This window comes from Leptonotus elevatus, chromosome 17, assembly GCF_054856555.1.
Source record: "Leptonotus elevatus isolate MCC_2025b chromosome 17, RoL_Lele_1.0, whole genome shotgun sequence".
Taxonomy (NCBI): domain Eukaryota; kingdom Metazoa; phylum Chordata; class Actinopteri; order Syngnathiformes; family Syngnathidae; genus Leptonotus; species Leptonotus elevatus.
The window spans coordinates 3,196,657-3,212,813 of record NC_141255.1 but is presented as its reverse complement, the minus strand read 5'-3'; the positions used below and the strand labels follow the sequence as shown (position 1 = coordinate 3,212,813).

The 16,157-nt window shown below is 41.8% G+C and overlaps 1 protein-coding gene across 16 annotated transcripts in view; it reads left to right on the top strand.

Annotated features, from left to right (window-relative positions):
• The window catches only part of magi2a (membrane associated guanylate kinase, WW and PDZ domain containing 2a), a 79,334-nt gene that overhangs the window by 34,087 nt on the left and 29,090 nt on the right, over window positions 1–16,157 (top strand). For all 16 annotated transcript variants that reach the window (XM_086058512.1, XM_086058520.1, XM_086058523.1 and 13 more), the window contains exon 3: window positions 15,629–15,748. In XM_086058512.1, coding sequence (XP_085914638.1) covers window positions 15,629–15,748 — 120 coding nt within the window. The remainder of the gene's footprint in view (window positions 1–15,628; window positions 15,749–16,157) is intronic.

Genomic DNA, 16,157 nt, shown 5'->3' with positions numbered 1-16,157 from the left:
ATCCAGGTTTGCTTCCTCCCTTGTGGTGGAAAACATTGAGTACCTACTTTAAGACACAAGCTAAAAGCGAAATAATCGATGGAGTCTTCTAACCACTGGTGGTTCAAAAAAAAAAAGTCGGTCCAGTCAGTAAAATAATATCATCTCTGGTGAGCTGCTTTCGGAAAGAGGAAAAAGGCCAAATGTTGAGACAGAAACTGCTTTTTTCCGTCAAATTTTGGGACGGCTGCTGGAGAGGACTCAGCCTTGCTGATCTCCTGGCGTCCGCAGGCACTGACCTCTCGTGGCGTCTCAACTCTCTGTGCAGTGTCGGGTGATTCATCAGTGATGTGTTTGCAATCCCGCCGCCATGACACGCGGCAGGCACGTCCTCCTCGCCAAGGTCCGGCAACTCTGCCAACAGTCATGTGTCAAATCAACAGTTGGAGCTGCCAAACATGGAAGCGCGCTCGTCGACACCCCGCGGGGTGTAAAGACATCTTTTTGTGTGTCTTCAAGAAAGTCAACTGGCCTCCGCGTCGCACTTGGAGAAAAACCTTCAGGATGCTTCATGAGTGGCATGTTTATCAGTTGCTGAGCCACACCCCCCCCCCCCCCCCGAGCGCAGACTGGCCAATCGCAAGGCGGCACAGAAACGAGCTCCAACACGCGTTTCCAAATGAAGGATAAAAAGCTGTGTTGCTATGCAGTCGTCAGCATTGCCTGTTGAAAAGCTCAAGTTAGCATCTGTGGTGCTAACAAGCTAACAAGGCTAGTATTGCTCGCTTATGCTGCGTTAGCATTTCCCCATTTTACTTTGAAATGGTGGATATCACCTTCAAAGGCTACTTGCACGCCCGTCTGTCATTTTCTTCTGACAATGGATGTCGTTTTGGGGAAACAAGCACCGATTAAGATCCGTTCAAAAGTTAGCAATGAATGGCTTCGTGATGTACATCAATGCGTAGCGTCCCCTCATTTAAATGACAAGCGCGGTGTTTACCTGCCAGCTCGCTCTCATTTTGCACCACTTTGCCCAAATCGCTACTTTGGGAAGCCATTCACGCACTCGCGTGGAGGGCGACAAAAGCTTTCACGAGCCGCTATCTGAATTCTTCCATCAGCCGAACAGAGACGCGGGCGCGAGCGTCAGAATGAGCTAATGGGAAAGAAAATAGGGAACGTGACGCGGCCCGTCGGAATCGGAACCCCTCAAAAGGAAGGCGTTATAAAATGCACTTTGGGTAAGCGATGTCAAAGTCCTCCTCCATCCCTGCGACACGCTCTGATTGCAGCCGGGACGAGACCGTTTAGTCCTCCCGCCTCCCACACTTGCTCCAATTCGTCTCCGGGCAGCCGGGGAGAGAAAAGGTCCTTCCAAATGTCAAGCAGTTCGTGCTGCTGCGAAAATGCATGTCGAGCTTCATCGGCGCTCAGTGCAGAGTCGGGATTGGCCTCGATTATGTCTCCTGACAACTGAATCCACTTCTTCCTAACACCCTCTGACTTGCACTCGTTTTATTTTATTTTTTTTCCCCCCCTGCACATCTTTGGCCGCATCATTCTGTTTAACTTTCTGCTTTAGAAGACTTTAGCTTTCTCTGAAACGGAACTGGGAAAATTTGGGATTGAGTAGTCATCGAGCAGAATAATTCTGTGGGGTTTTTTTTACATTCGTTTGGCTTTTTTTGTGTGTCGACTCGGCGTGTAAACGGTACATCAAAATTTCAGTTAGTTCCTGTCTGAAGCTACTTCTGAGGCAGGTGAACCATGTCTTGCAAATGAGTGTTGTCACGAAGCCAAAAAAAAAAAAAAAAAAAACGCACTCATGTTTCTTGTTAAAATATTTAGACGATAACGTCTTTGAAGGAGCGATAACGTTATTAAGACGGCAGCTGATTACTTTTCTGTCCGGTTGACCGAAAGCGAGTCATCAGCTAACGGGGCTTTGGGCTCTAATTAACAGTACGAAGAGTCCGCCCTTCCCGATCCCGACGTCCCCGAGTCCCTGAGGCAATAACAACGGCAGGTCAACGCACGATCCGATACCAGACGCATTAGGCGCTCCCGCTAATGGAGACGGGAGGGCGCCTTCCCAGATGGAGTTCCCGCGGACGGCTTGTTAGTAAAGTCATTCCAGACCGTGGCGACCTCTTGCAAGGTTTTTAAAAAAAGCATCATCAGGCAGCAGGTAGCGGGCGGGTCGAGGTGGCCATTCGAGGGGACGCCGCGCGAATGGTACGGGACGGCAAATGTCTTGATGGGCCATTTTTGACGCTCCGCTGAGCCGCAATTACCGTCGAGACAGAAAGAGGGAAAAATGGACCCCGGAGGCGGATAAAGTCACATTAGTGAATTAAGCTAATCCGTCGCCAGCGCAAGTAAGGACGACGACATCTGGAGTTTGCGGCGGTTAACCTCCGGATGTTCTCTTGCCGGTCGCGTCGAGCGCTTGTTAGCGCTTAGCAGCTTTGACGGATGAATATTAGCTCTTCAGGAAAGATGGATCCACACACACACACGACGAGATCAGCTTTGTCGGTCTCAAAATCTAACAATAATTCAAACAAAAACAATACAAGACCAGAAAAAATGTTTTTTTTCACTTTTGTGGGTGCTTTTTTGTGTGCCTACATTCTTGGGTAACATTGATACCGCCAAAGAATTTGGTCATGTCGGCGAGAGGCCTAGAACTGATAGCAATGACTCCTCTAAAATTAATCCAGAAACCAAAGCAAAGCAAGGTGAGACAAGAAAATGTGTTTTTTAATCCGATTTTAGTTTGGCTTTCTTGAGTGCCGATATTCTTCACTGTCATTAATACCAACGAAGGAATTGGCAACGACGCCAATGAAACGAAAACAAATTGCTCAAAACAAACAAAGAAAAACTTTTTTTTTCTTTTTTTTTGTGCACCTAATGTATATTCTTTGGTCTTATGTATTTGGTTAATGCCAGGCATTTTACAGCATTTTGGCTAATCTTTTAAGACCCGCAAAATGTTCAGTTCTGTGACAATATACAAATATACGGTAAGCTAAGTATCGAATCATCCAAATAAAAAAAACGGAGGAAAAAGATTGTTTTTAGCTTTTTCCACACTTTTGTAATCAGCAGTGGATTGTTTTGTTTTCCCCAAAACACCAGTTTCTGACAAAATAGCAGAGAAAAAGAAAAGAAAAGAAACGTGAAAAGTACAACAGTGACTTTGACGCTAATATTTGTTGCTTTTGGAACACCTCGAACTATAAAACAACAAAAATTCAGAACAGGAAAATATTAACTCATTCACTCCCAGCCATTTTCACTGAAGCAACCCCCTTCGCACCTGCCTGTTTTACTGGATAGGCCCACAGAATATTGTGTTCTATTGCTATAAAAACATGGAAGCTACCAAAAGAAAGATTTGAGCCTCTTCTTTCATCAGGAAAAAAGTATTTGTATCTGTTTCAATTTTGCAACAATTAGCATTAGAGTATAGCTAAGTGTCATCATTATTCACAAACCTGTTAAAAACACTGGGGGAAAGATATTTTTGCAACATGGCACTGGTTGATCTCCTATACTATGCTGCCACCTGCTGGCCGTTTTTTGTAATAACTACCATAAGTACGTTTTTGGGACCATGGCACTATTTAAAATATGTATATTTCTTTCTGTTTCCATTTTGCAGTAATTAGCATTAGAATATAGCTAAGATTCATCATTATTCACAAATCTGTTTAATACACTGGTGAAAAAAGTATTTTTGCTACATGGTTGATCTCTTATACTCTGCTGCCACCTGCTGGCCGTTTTTGTAATAACTACCATTTAAGCATTATTTTCAGTTCAAAGGCTGCATCAAAGCCTTCTGTACATTTTTTAAAAAACAACGTATAAATGTGTTTTTGGGACAATGGGAATATTTAAAATATGTTTGTATACGTTTTTGGGAGCAAATGAGTTCATGATGATGAAGCACGATATTTTTTGTTGCAGATTGCTCCTCCAAAAAGTATCCAGAAACCAGTGTGAACTGGTTTTAGGTCACAGACGCATCCACGAGCCAGAGGCTGAGCTGCACTGTATTTGTTTCTAAAGTCGTACAGAAAATCATAATCATAATCCACGAAGCATTTGTCCTCTTATGATAAAAGGTATGCCGCGACGACGTGAACGCCTCTCCTCAAATGTCAGGCTATGTTTAAAATGCCTTCCGCGCCATCGCTCCGCTGTGGAAATTGAATTTAGCCGTCAATACGCTCACCAAGGTCGTTAAATTACCAGCTCGTTACAGCGCCGCACGGCCAGCTTACGTTATTCGACATCATTCCTCCGAAGGTCACCGCTTCACTCCTTGTTTTTTTCCCCTCGTCGTTCCATTCAGACAAGCCTTCATCTGGGTGATTATGTAACGTCACATCCACTTAGGGAACGCAGAGATGCTCTTATTGGATTCAAGACCGCAACAAAGGCGGCGAGTTATCCTGATTCGAGACGGAAAAACGGAATGCTGCTCAAGATGTAAAGGAACGCGAGCGTGCAAACTCTGCTCGACCTCCATCTTGGTGGTCTGGAACGCCAAACAAGTCCACTGAACACGGCTTAGTAAAAAAGCATATGCTTTTAGTGGAATGCTAATATCCATTTAATCTGTTCGTTAATTGGACTGCGCAGTGCTTTCTTTACTGGCAAAGTTGTAATCGATTAGGACGCTCAGAAATGACAGGTCGGTGCGAAAAAAAAATTGCAGGAATTTTAATGAAACTCCGAAAGTCTTAAATACTATCCAGAGCTCCGGTTGAAGCCAGTCAGGGTCCGTTTAACGGCGCGGCGCTCAAGCAGCAGCTTACTTCTTTCCTGGGATACGCACTAAACGCTTTGGACTCCCAGAATTTAATGTTTGGCGGTCAAACAGCTCTCAAGTTTGAAGGAAAATTAGGTCTGAAAGTCTTCTCGGGAATCCACGTGTTTAAGCCTGTCAGGGTCCATTCAACTGTGCGGCGCTGGAGGAAGTAGCCTACTTTTTTTCTCGGGATACACACTGAATGCTTTGGACTCTTGCAAGCAGGCAGTTGAAACACTCGGAAATTTGTCAAGTCAATTTTGGTCCAAAACGTTTCAAGAATCTAGAACTCCTTTTCAAGCATGTCTGGCTCTACGCACTTGAGCAGAGACAGTCCTCCAATAATAACCACCACAAATGTCGCTTTGAAAAGGGGCCAAATTACGACCAAGTCTTACGGGTTTTAGTTTAACGACCTCTATCGGCCGTGTTAAATAGCGCAAAAATACTTAAGTGAGACTCGAAACCCGGTCCGTCTGGTCGGAAGACGAGTATTTATCGGACTGAGCTATTTGTCCTGTGATTGTTTTAGTGTTGACTGCATGTTTTGTAACGGTCTACAACCTCACTGTGCCTATTTAACATGGCCGATAGAGGTCTCTCAACTCCAGTACGTGACACTTGGTCGTATTCTGGTGCATGTTAAAACGACCAATATGGTCGTTATCGTTGGAGGACTTGTTGCTTGAGCAGCAGCTTGCTTCTTTCCTGGTGCACACGCTAAGCGCTATGGGACTTTTGGAACTTTGGATTTGGCAAAATTTGAAGGGAAATTGTACCAAAAAAATCTGTTTCCTAAGTCTTAACTAGAATCCAGAAGCCCCATTTGAGCTATTTAACTCCATTCACTCGCAGCCATTTTCACTGAAGCAACCCCCTTCGCTCCCGGCTGTTTTACTGGATTTTGACTGATTTTGCAAGGCCCACAGAATATTGTGTTCTATTGCTATAAAAACATGGAAGCGACCAAAAGAAAGATTTGAGTCTCTTCTTTCATCAGGAAAAACAAGTATTTTTCTATCTTATTCCGTTTTGCAGCAATTAGCATTAGAATATAGCTAAGTTTCATCATGACTCACAAATCTGTTTAAAACTTTTTTTTTCAACATGGCCCTGGTTGATCTCTTATGCTTTGCTGCCACCTATTGGCCGTTTTTGTTATAACTACCATTTCTTCAACCGTTTTTTGCAGTTGAGAGGCTGCATCAAAGCCTTCTGTATGCTGTAGAGTAAAAAAAAATATTTTTTTTTAAATACGTCTTTGGGACACTTAAAACATTGAAAATAGAACGTATTTATGTTTTTTGGGAGCAAATGAGTTAAGGGCCAAGCGGTGCTCTTGGAGCCCCGTTTCCTTCATGGAACACGCACTCAATGGATTTGATCGACACCTGCCTGATTATTATCAGCGTTCTTCTGAGGAACGAGGCAAGAGAGCAACTTGTGCTTTCCCAAGTGCCTCCAAATCCGGCTGGTAATGTGCTGTATCACTCGCCGAGACGTTAATATTCCGCGGATTATCTCCATCACGGCCCTCGCCCGCACACCCCCACCGACATCCAGGACATCGAATTTCGTGTGTGCCAAACATAAATTTCTACCAGGGGTTTATTTTCTTCTTCCCTTTTGGTCTGGTTTTATTTTTTGCTTCACGTTGTCGCGCCGCTGAAGGATGCGGCGCTCTGAGGGCGCGCGATAAGTGGCTTCGCTCGGCTTCTCGCTGGGCCTGCGCTCGATAGGTGAACACTAAGCTGAGCTGCGGGGCCGCATGGTTATCTGCGAGCGTGCACGCACGCGCGCGTACAGTGAGCGTATGCGGCGTCTTTTGGGAGAGGGCGCTTCAATGCCTTCATGTTGGCGCACACTCGCGCGTGGATTTAAATGCACTCGATGGTTTTTGACGTAACGCGCTGAGCAGTGACACTGCGCACGTTATCAGAGGACGCGCAAAGCTTTCAAATTGGACTATTTGTCAGGGACTGTCATCCGAAAGAACGCCCAAAAGCGTGGCTTCAAAGGTAAATGATGGTATATTTGCACAATTTAAAAGCAGCTGGCAACAGAATCACCGTCTTTATTGGCATGGCAACTTCAATGAAGGAATGTGAAATCAGAAAACGAGGTGGAGGCGCAAGAATTTTGTTGGTGATTTTGTTACTTCATCTATTATATCTGATTTGCTCATTTAAAAATGGGAAAAAAGCAATATTTATCATTACTGTTAGTAATTAAAAGTAATTAGTAAAAGTAATTTAAAGGGATATTTGACTCATTGAGCCATTTTCAGCTGAATATTTTGTCAACAACGAATTTGTTAATTTATTGATTTTCATGTACTATCAAAACATTATTTTATTTTTTTTAGCCACTTTCCGTCGACTGAAAATGACTTCAAAGGTGCTCAGGTAACGACCAATCACGCTTCACCTATGTTCAGGGTTTGGTCATGTGACGTTAGCAAACTGAGCCATGATTGGTCGTTACCCGTTTTCTGAGTACGCGGAATGTCATCTTCAGTGTTAGCAAGTGGCAAAATGTGTTTTTAAAGTATTAATTGTATTTAAAAAGTAGTGATGTTTTCATATAAATTATAGACAAAAGATTATGTTCTTACTGCTGAAAATGGCTAAATGAGTCAAGTATCCCTTTAATTAAGTAAATTGTTTAACTGTACTGTAATTTGTTTTATTTCTATTGTATGGATTATTTTGTATATATGCCATATTTTTTTTTAATATTTAATATTGTATCAGATTAGATTATTTCAAATTTTGAATTATTTATAGTGATTATTTCTTGTTGTTTTCTTGTTTTCAAAATGCTTTCAAAAATGCTTTTGTGCTACATATTCATTTATAATAATTTTTTATTATTTATATAAAAAATAATAATAATCAAATGATCTCAAAGGGCAACATCGTTTTGTGTTTAATTAGATTAATGTAATACTTTATTTGATTCCTATTTAAACTAGTATAACATATATTTATGTTAAGATAATCATTTTAAATGTACTTCAATAATTGTCAACAACAAAGTAACTTGCCCAAAAAAAATTCTTTTTCACAAATTGTTGTAAACTACTCGATATAAAATCCTACTTAATTCAGGTAAAAACAGGCAAACTGTGTTTGTGTACCCTTGAAACTGCTCAGTTGAAAATAACCAAATATAAGCTTTAAAAAAAAAAAAAAAAAAAAAAAGACCAGTTTTGGTTTAAATTAGCCCAATATGGCTCACAATAAAATAGTTATTGTTAGCCCAGCATTTTTAAGGTTCTTATTCTTGTCTGCTGCAAACTAGTCCGTCAAATAAAAATAATCACGTTTTTTTTAAATCCCGCCTAAACATAGTTAGCTTTGTAGGTAGCAGTAAGTTTCCATTTTTGAACAGCAATAAAAAAGGCAGCAATAGTTCTTCAAGTTTTTGAAATGAAGTGACGGCGTTGCTTGCCGCTTCTTGTATTGATGGCTGCACTTTTAACTGCCTTGGTCGTTTCCATGCGCGACCTTTCCACGCTATTCACTCGGCCGTCTTTAGCGCTAATGCGAGGTGGCAGATGACGGCGGCGGCGTTCCGGCAGGTGGGCGAGGTAGAACGCTTAAATGATGACTGGACGGCCATCCCTCCCCCACCCCCACCCCGCCCCACCCCCCCTCAAACACAATTGTTGCCCTCTCGTGTGCCGTTAGCACGTGGAATTCAAATGTAATCAAGTGTATTTAATTAAGCCGCCGGCAGATGGTCGCACGGGCGATTTCACGCCGCCTTATGTTTTACGCTCAACATCAGAACCCGACGGGAGAGTGTCATGGTGTGAATGTGACTTTCTACCCCGTCAGCTTTTAAGGGCGGGCTGATCCATCTTCATGATGATGCCCGTCACAAATCCACTTTCTGGAGTAAACAAATGTAACTTTTTTTTTCTTTTTTTCTTTTTTGGCAGGTATGAAGTGTCACCTCCAATCCGTCATGTCTGGCGCATCCGTAGTGTCACATTCCCACCCACTCTCTTCCCACCCGTGTTATTAAGCCGCTTATGATTCTCCCGTCATCCGCGCCGTCTGATGGAGTGCCTATATACATATATTATTCATCTGATTGGTTCTTCTTAATCACCTCGCAAGTGGCAGAAATTAATCGCTGCGGAAATCCTCCCGTCTGTCTGCACGTCAGGAATTGTTTTCCACTCCTCCTATTTTGTGATTCGAAATCGATGGATCATTTGACAAGTGGCCTATAAAAAGAACATTAGCAAAGTATGAGAATTGAATTAAAATGACAGGAAATGCTACGTAAAAAAAAAAAAAAAAGGGGGGGGGCTATATTTTCAGCTATAAAACAATATCTATTTATATAAATGTGCAAATCTTCCTTAAAAAGATTTGTACAAATATACTGTTGGCACATTTGCTTGGAGCATGCGGTCACATGACCGAGTCAACTGAGCACACAGGGTGTCAAAGATGATAGAGGCAAGAGCATACACTTCCACAATGGCTTAATTGGTTTGGTACCCACGTTACAACTTTAGCTTGTGGTAGCCATAGCGTCGCCTCGCTATGGCTAAGCTAGTTCGTTGCTAAGGTCTGCCAGCATCCACATTTGCAAAGACCCTTTCATTTGTTGCGTGAGAAATTAAAGCAGTCAATTATTCCCGTTGCTATGATGACGTCTCACAGACAAAGACTACTTCGGGGATTCACAGCGTACGTCGCTTGCATATTTCTGTAATGGAAGCATTATGAGATCAAATGGGAAAATTATGAATCGGCGTTCCGCTACTTAATTTGAGTCATTACATTCAACCTTCTTTTTACACTGCAGAGCATAAGAAAAGTGTGTATTATAAATAATAATTATTATATTTTATGTTTTACTCTTCTTTTTTTTTTATATTTTCTAAATTTTTCAAATTATTTGTTTTACTTTTTAAACTAAATTTAAATGGCAATTGTTTTTTTTGTTTTTTATTGGTTTTTTTTTTTACTAAATACAATGTATTACTTTCATACAAAATCTAGACCTGCTTCCCAACTATTCAAAAATAATAATAATAATCTGACACAAGAAAATGTTTTGAACATAAAAATTTAATATAAAGAAGAGCATTTTATAACATAAAATAGGTTTGTAGTATTTTTTTTAATGGCAGTATTTTAACCCACCCCGCTCTGCCCGACTATTCCCCAAAATTTCTGTCGGCAGAAAAATTTTAGGAAACAAAAAATAAAATATCAATAATTCAACACAATCCTCATGTGCACTACTTAAACAATGGAATAATTATCTCATTGTTTCATTAATATTTTTTGTTCTCACATCATTAACCTGCTGCCTGACAAGCAAAAAAATAATAATTTCGCTTGTTGCTGATTGATTAGTCACCAGAAAAGAAAGTACTGTAATATAAAAAAAAAAATAGCAATTTGAAAATCTAAAGTAAATATTTGTATGTTTTCATGGCAGTATTGACCTGCTGCCCGACTAGTTCCCAAAAATTATTTGACACCCACAATCAATACAATACAATATTTAAGAAATATTGTTGTTTTTGATGACAATATGGAACTGCTGCCCAACTAGCAATAAACAAAAAGTACATTAAAAATTGATTTGATAAAATGTATCTACGACCTTTGAGGGTGAAATTGGCCGAAATCCGCCCGCCCGTGAACTTATCGGCACCGATAATGACATGGCTGAGAGAGGCCATCGTGAGCACTATTAAAAAGATCCAATTAAAGTGAGCGAGGCGCTGCCAGAAGCATTCAGCCAAGGATTTTTTTTTTCCCCCCTCGTCCGTTGGTCCGCCCGACCGAGCTATCGCGCTTAGATAGGTGGCGGGTGGGAGGGGCCTCTGAGCAGGCCTCGTAATTGGATATTGACTTAATGGGCACTTTGTATCGGCGGGTGACAAAAGACGCCTTTCGGAAAGCTGGCAAATGAGTTTATGGAGGACGGCGCGCTCTTGCGTCTGCAGTGCGTAGATTGTTTAAGAGGAACAATTACAGCCTGTCACTGTCAACCATGATGGATGTTTACTATGGAAAAACAATGAAGCTAAACATAGACTAAAACCTACAGCTTTTGTCGCTCTTTTTCCTCTTTGGAGCGCACTTAAACTTTAAAGTTTGTGGTTTGGCAGACACTAAATACAATTTAGGTAGTTTTCAGCGAATCTAACAAACTATAATTATTTTAATAAATAAAGACTATATGCAGTAGTATTGGAAAGGTACATGTTTTTTGTAACACAATCCAATATAATCTTTGTAATCTCTTTTATTTATTTTCTTGTTCCCAGTTCCTTTTATCATATTTTATTTTAGATTTGTTTTTGCCTTTTATTCAGTTTTCTTTTAGCTTTTAACTATTTTTATTTTGTTTTCTTTGAGTTTTTAGCTCCAGTGTTTCCTGAGTGCATTTCCTCACATGGTTTCTCTGTGCCCCGACAAGTTTTTTTGTTTTTGTTTTTTGGTATGTGTGTGTGTGTGTGTGTGTGTGTTGGGGATGGGTGTTTTTTTTCTTTTTATTGTATTATGGATGTTTTATTTGTTTAGCACCTTGAGTTGCATTTTAATGTATGAATGGTGCTGTATAAATAAAGTTTGATTGATTAAACTTTAATATATTCAACAAACACAACATTCACATTTTCATAAAGACTGACGACCTAATGTACGTGTTTTATAAAAAACGACCAAAATTTTTCCCTTCAACGAACCATATGTAATGTGGTAGACATAATAAAAGACAATTTAGTTTTGGATGATCCTAAATATGTACAATTATTGTATTGATTTATTTTAAACTGTTTACATACAGTAGCAATCGACCGCAATTTATTCCTCAACGCCAAAAGACAATTTTGTCATAGATGAGCATAACATAGACAGCAAATATATTTTTAAAAAACAACAAAAAAACGTCCTAACAATGAAAACAGTTTACATTTTTCACTGAACCTAACATATATTTTCGTAAAGATGCCTAACAGTAAAGATTAAAGCCAAATTAATCTCCTCATGAAACCTGACATGGATTTTTATTAACATCAAAGAAAATTTAGTCTTTGACCCTAACTTTTGTGGTCTTAATAATTGACAATGTAGTCATTAGTATTTGAGCTAAACCGTTAATCACTTTAATTTATCTTAAATAATCCTAACATTGATTCTTATAAACATTTAAATAAAATTTTGTCTTTTAACTTAACATGCTTTTTGGTCAATTCCAATTTTTTTGTTATTAATTATGTTTTCTTAAAGATTTATATTTTCTCTTCATATGAGCATGAACACCTAAAGACAATTCAGTCTTTTCAGCCTTTCTCTAAAATATCAATATACATTTTAAAGTCTCCAATGAAGTGTTCTAAGATTTTTTTTCACCTCTGCGAGGCCACGAGGTCTCGCTATGAGATGATTAGCGCCAGCTCGTGTGCCATGATTATCCCTGACTTCTTGACCGGCTGGGCTGCCAGTTCATATCCGAAGAAAGCTGGAAGCCGGGGGGGTGTTAGGGGTGTTTGATTGGTGTCGGCTCGTCCCAGGCCCGGGGGGCCGAGCGGTCACAACGGGGGCGTTAGCTGCGAATTAACCAGCAAACAGATTGTGTCATTCATTGTGCGCTAATGTAGCGTAGCGGCGGCGGGATTAGGCTGACACAGCGGCACGTTCCCGTCCCGCCGTGGACACCCGCCCCCCCCACCCTCCCACCCCTCTTCTAAAACCAAAGAGATGACATCAGCTAGCCACAATCTCCCTCTCTCCCTCACCCCGTCGGATCTCCCGACTGTAAAAAGTTCCTGGTAGTCGAGACCCTGAATCATCAAGCGTCTCTCAACGGGACTGCAAACTGCGACCTACTTTTGATCGTGGAATTGATCAGACGGATCGTTAGGCGCGATGAAAGGAGCGTTTCAAATCTTTACGCAACCGAGGACAGGAGACCTCGCTCTGGTTCCACGTTGAAAAGATGACACGGCGGTAGGTTAGTTGTTATTGTGCGTCATCCGCCTGAACGCCGCGATCCATGTCCTACTTCTGGGACAGACTGTAATGAAGGGTCTGAAAATGTAGCTGGGAAAACGTAGCTGTTATAACAGTTGCGTCTGAAGTTTTGCAGAATAGAATGCCGCGTTTGACATGCAAAGGGCGGCCCGTGCGCTAATGTGAGGCGACAAGCCGCGAGAAACCGTAGCATGCTGAGAACAAAACCCCCTTAAGTGCATTTTATGAAGCGGAAACATGAATAAAACGACGTCTAATGACGTGACTCTTCAGCCTACTGGCTAGCCTAATGACTTCAGCCACATAGTGGAAGGTTGCTTCGAGTTTTGTGGCGGTTTTCCATACGGACGTTGACCTTCGCGCGCCCTAAATTAAGCCTTGATTTCCGACTTCAGTTCTTATGCGTTGAGATCGGCAGTGGCGGAGAGTCGCATCTTCTCACCATATTGATCGTGTTGCAACAGGAAGGCTTGTTGTAAATCTTGAAGTAGGACACAGTGCTTCTCAATTATTTTTTGTTACACTCCGCCCCCTTAGGCAGAAGAAAATATTTCACGTCCCTCTCAAACCCTCCGTCGTGACTATAAAGAGTATCCATTGACTATGAAATCATAAGAAGTACAGTCACTTCTACATACGTTGTAACATTGTATCCTTATTGACATTAAAAACAAAACAAATATAGATCAATTTACAACAAACAATAAATAGATTTACATTTTTCCATGCTGTCTATTACTACACTTCATATCTCTTATGTGGTGCGCTTGAGCATGATGGGTGCAAAAAAAAAAACTACGCTTCATACCGGTAATATTACTAGTGCGCCACTGCCACCTACTGTAGTGGATGTGCAATTACACTTAATGCTAGTACAGGGGAAACAAATCATGTTCACCCCCTTTTCCCAATAGGACGATTTGGAGCGATCAAGCAAGTGTTTAAAAGGACATGGTTGTCAGAAACTAAAAAGTGTCTGCCGAGACGGGCAACAGAAGACATTGAACATGAGTATGCACAGTTGTACCGATGCTAACAGAAAAAGCACAGTTGTATTGGGCAGTATTGTGTGAACTCGCAGATCGCTGCTTAGACGGGCTGCGGTAGACGGGCTGCGGTAGACACAGAAACAGGTGCAGTACAAGACAACTTTAAATTGACAAAATTGGAATGGACATTCTTCTAAAAAATGTTTTACATGGGCTAGGATGGTGCTGCCTAGACGGGCTGCAAAATAAATTGAAACCGGATGTTTGCTTAGTCATGTTTCTTATGCCAAATAAACAGAGCGATAGTGGAAACAAGGAATGACTGTACAGTTGAGATATTTTCGCCGCCTCAATGGGCATGAAGAGCATCTGAGATCATATCAAGCAACAAGGCCCACCCCTGATTCTACTGCCATCTTCTGGCCCCTTTTTACACAACAATGTCATCATCAGGTGACTACACAGCTACCATTAAACCAACTCCTTCTCAATCAATTCCCGCATCCCGTCTCTTCTCCTCAGGGGCGGGCGATGCAGCCATCAGCGCCTCTGGCTGTGTTCCAGACCATCCCGACGGGTATTAACTTTTCATCATCAGCCCAGCCAAAACGATTCCTCCGCTCACTGGATCACCCCCCCCACCCCACCCCCTTCTATACACATGGATGATATATAATCACAGTTGATAAAGTCCGCGCTCTGCATCATGGGAGAAATCTGCCAATCTGCGCAGCGGCGAGCAAAGTGCAAAGAAAGCAGCTTTCAGGCCCATCGAGCGCACCCTCCGCGGGCGCGTTTGTCCGCCTGCTAATCCGTGGCACTAATGCCAGGGCATTAGGGCTGCCCCTCACTTCCTAATTGGCTAATGGCGGGATTATGCACCGTACAATGGACCCTGCTGACACTTTTTGGACACTCAAAACAGAGGCTTTAGGGCACTGGGGGACGGCATTAGAACCACTAGTGCACATGCTTGTTTCCATTTTCTGCTACCCATTTAGGCAGCGCCTTCTTTCATGAACTTTCATGTTCAAATATCCCCGTATTGATCGCTCTCTTAATTTATCTTAAGAACTAAAATCACTCCTAAAAATGAGTCCCGTTTAGATTTTCTTCCGCTGCCCGTTCAGGCAGCTCCCTCCTAGTTATGTTGATACTGTAAGATTTATTTTCAAGGAGCCACTTGTGAGCATGTACCTTTACTTCCTGTTTCAATGTTCTCTGCTACCCATTTAGGCAGCGTACCACCTTGTTCAAGATATTTAGGCTATTTGCGACAAACGTTTTAGTTCCAAATAGTCCAGCACGAGTATTCTTCCTGTTTTGTTTTTTGTTCCCGCTTCCCATTTAGCTGGTACCTTCCAATTTAACGGCCATACAGTACTATAGCATTTTTGTGGATTAAAATTCTACCGTAACACTCTTAGAACTCTCTCTTTATTTACCATTAGAAACGGTACGGAACCGGTTTCATTTTTATTACGCTGCCTGTTAAGGCAGTGCCCTTCTACTTTAAAACAACATTGTGCTGATTGCAACATACATCCTTACTCATCCAAAATAAACCCACACTGTTGTGATCTCTCTCTATTTAAAGCCGTGATGATTTCTTCTGCTGCCCGTTTAGGTTTGCTTGTTCCTGAAGGAAAAAAGGACAAAAGCAGGACAAGCACTTAATGGATAAGCGTTGATGCATTGCGCCGGTGCTGTGTTCTAATCTTTCCTCTTAAAGGCCATTAAAGTGTGTACGTGTGTGTTTGCAGTGGCGCAATGAGGTCTTCCCGGGTCTAACGTCTCCGTCCACTTGTCACCCGCAGGCACCACCAGGCAGCCCAAGGAAGGAGAGGTCCCCGGGGTGGACTATCATTTCGTAAGCGTCCAGCGCTTTATGGAATTGGAGAAAAGCGGCGCCTTGCTTGAGAGCGGAACTTACGAAGGTGAGCAGGGCCGATTGTGTGCATCCTTCTTCGGCGGCAGATCAAAACAAACACTTCCTCATGTTGTCACATGGGCTCATCAGGCCCTAATTGTAAAGCCCTTGGCCCGCCCCCTCAAGGGACCCCCTGCCTTCATGACGATAACGCTAACTCCCCAACAAAAGTGCGTCCTTTCATGCAGCTCTTTGGAAAGTGATTTGTAGGGATGTCAGACTATTTTGGCAAGTTGTTTAATGTAAGCAAACAGCAATTCATATTTTTCTTACCGGAACCCGTCTAGGCAGTGCCCGCTTACTTCAGGATAATACCGCTTTAATTTACAAGCGTTCTTCCTGCACTAGACTATCTTTTTCTAGCATTAGCATGGCATTAAACCACTTCTCAAACTGGGTTAGGGTTAGGGTTAGGG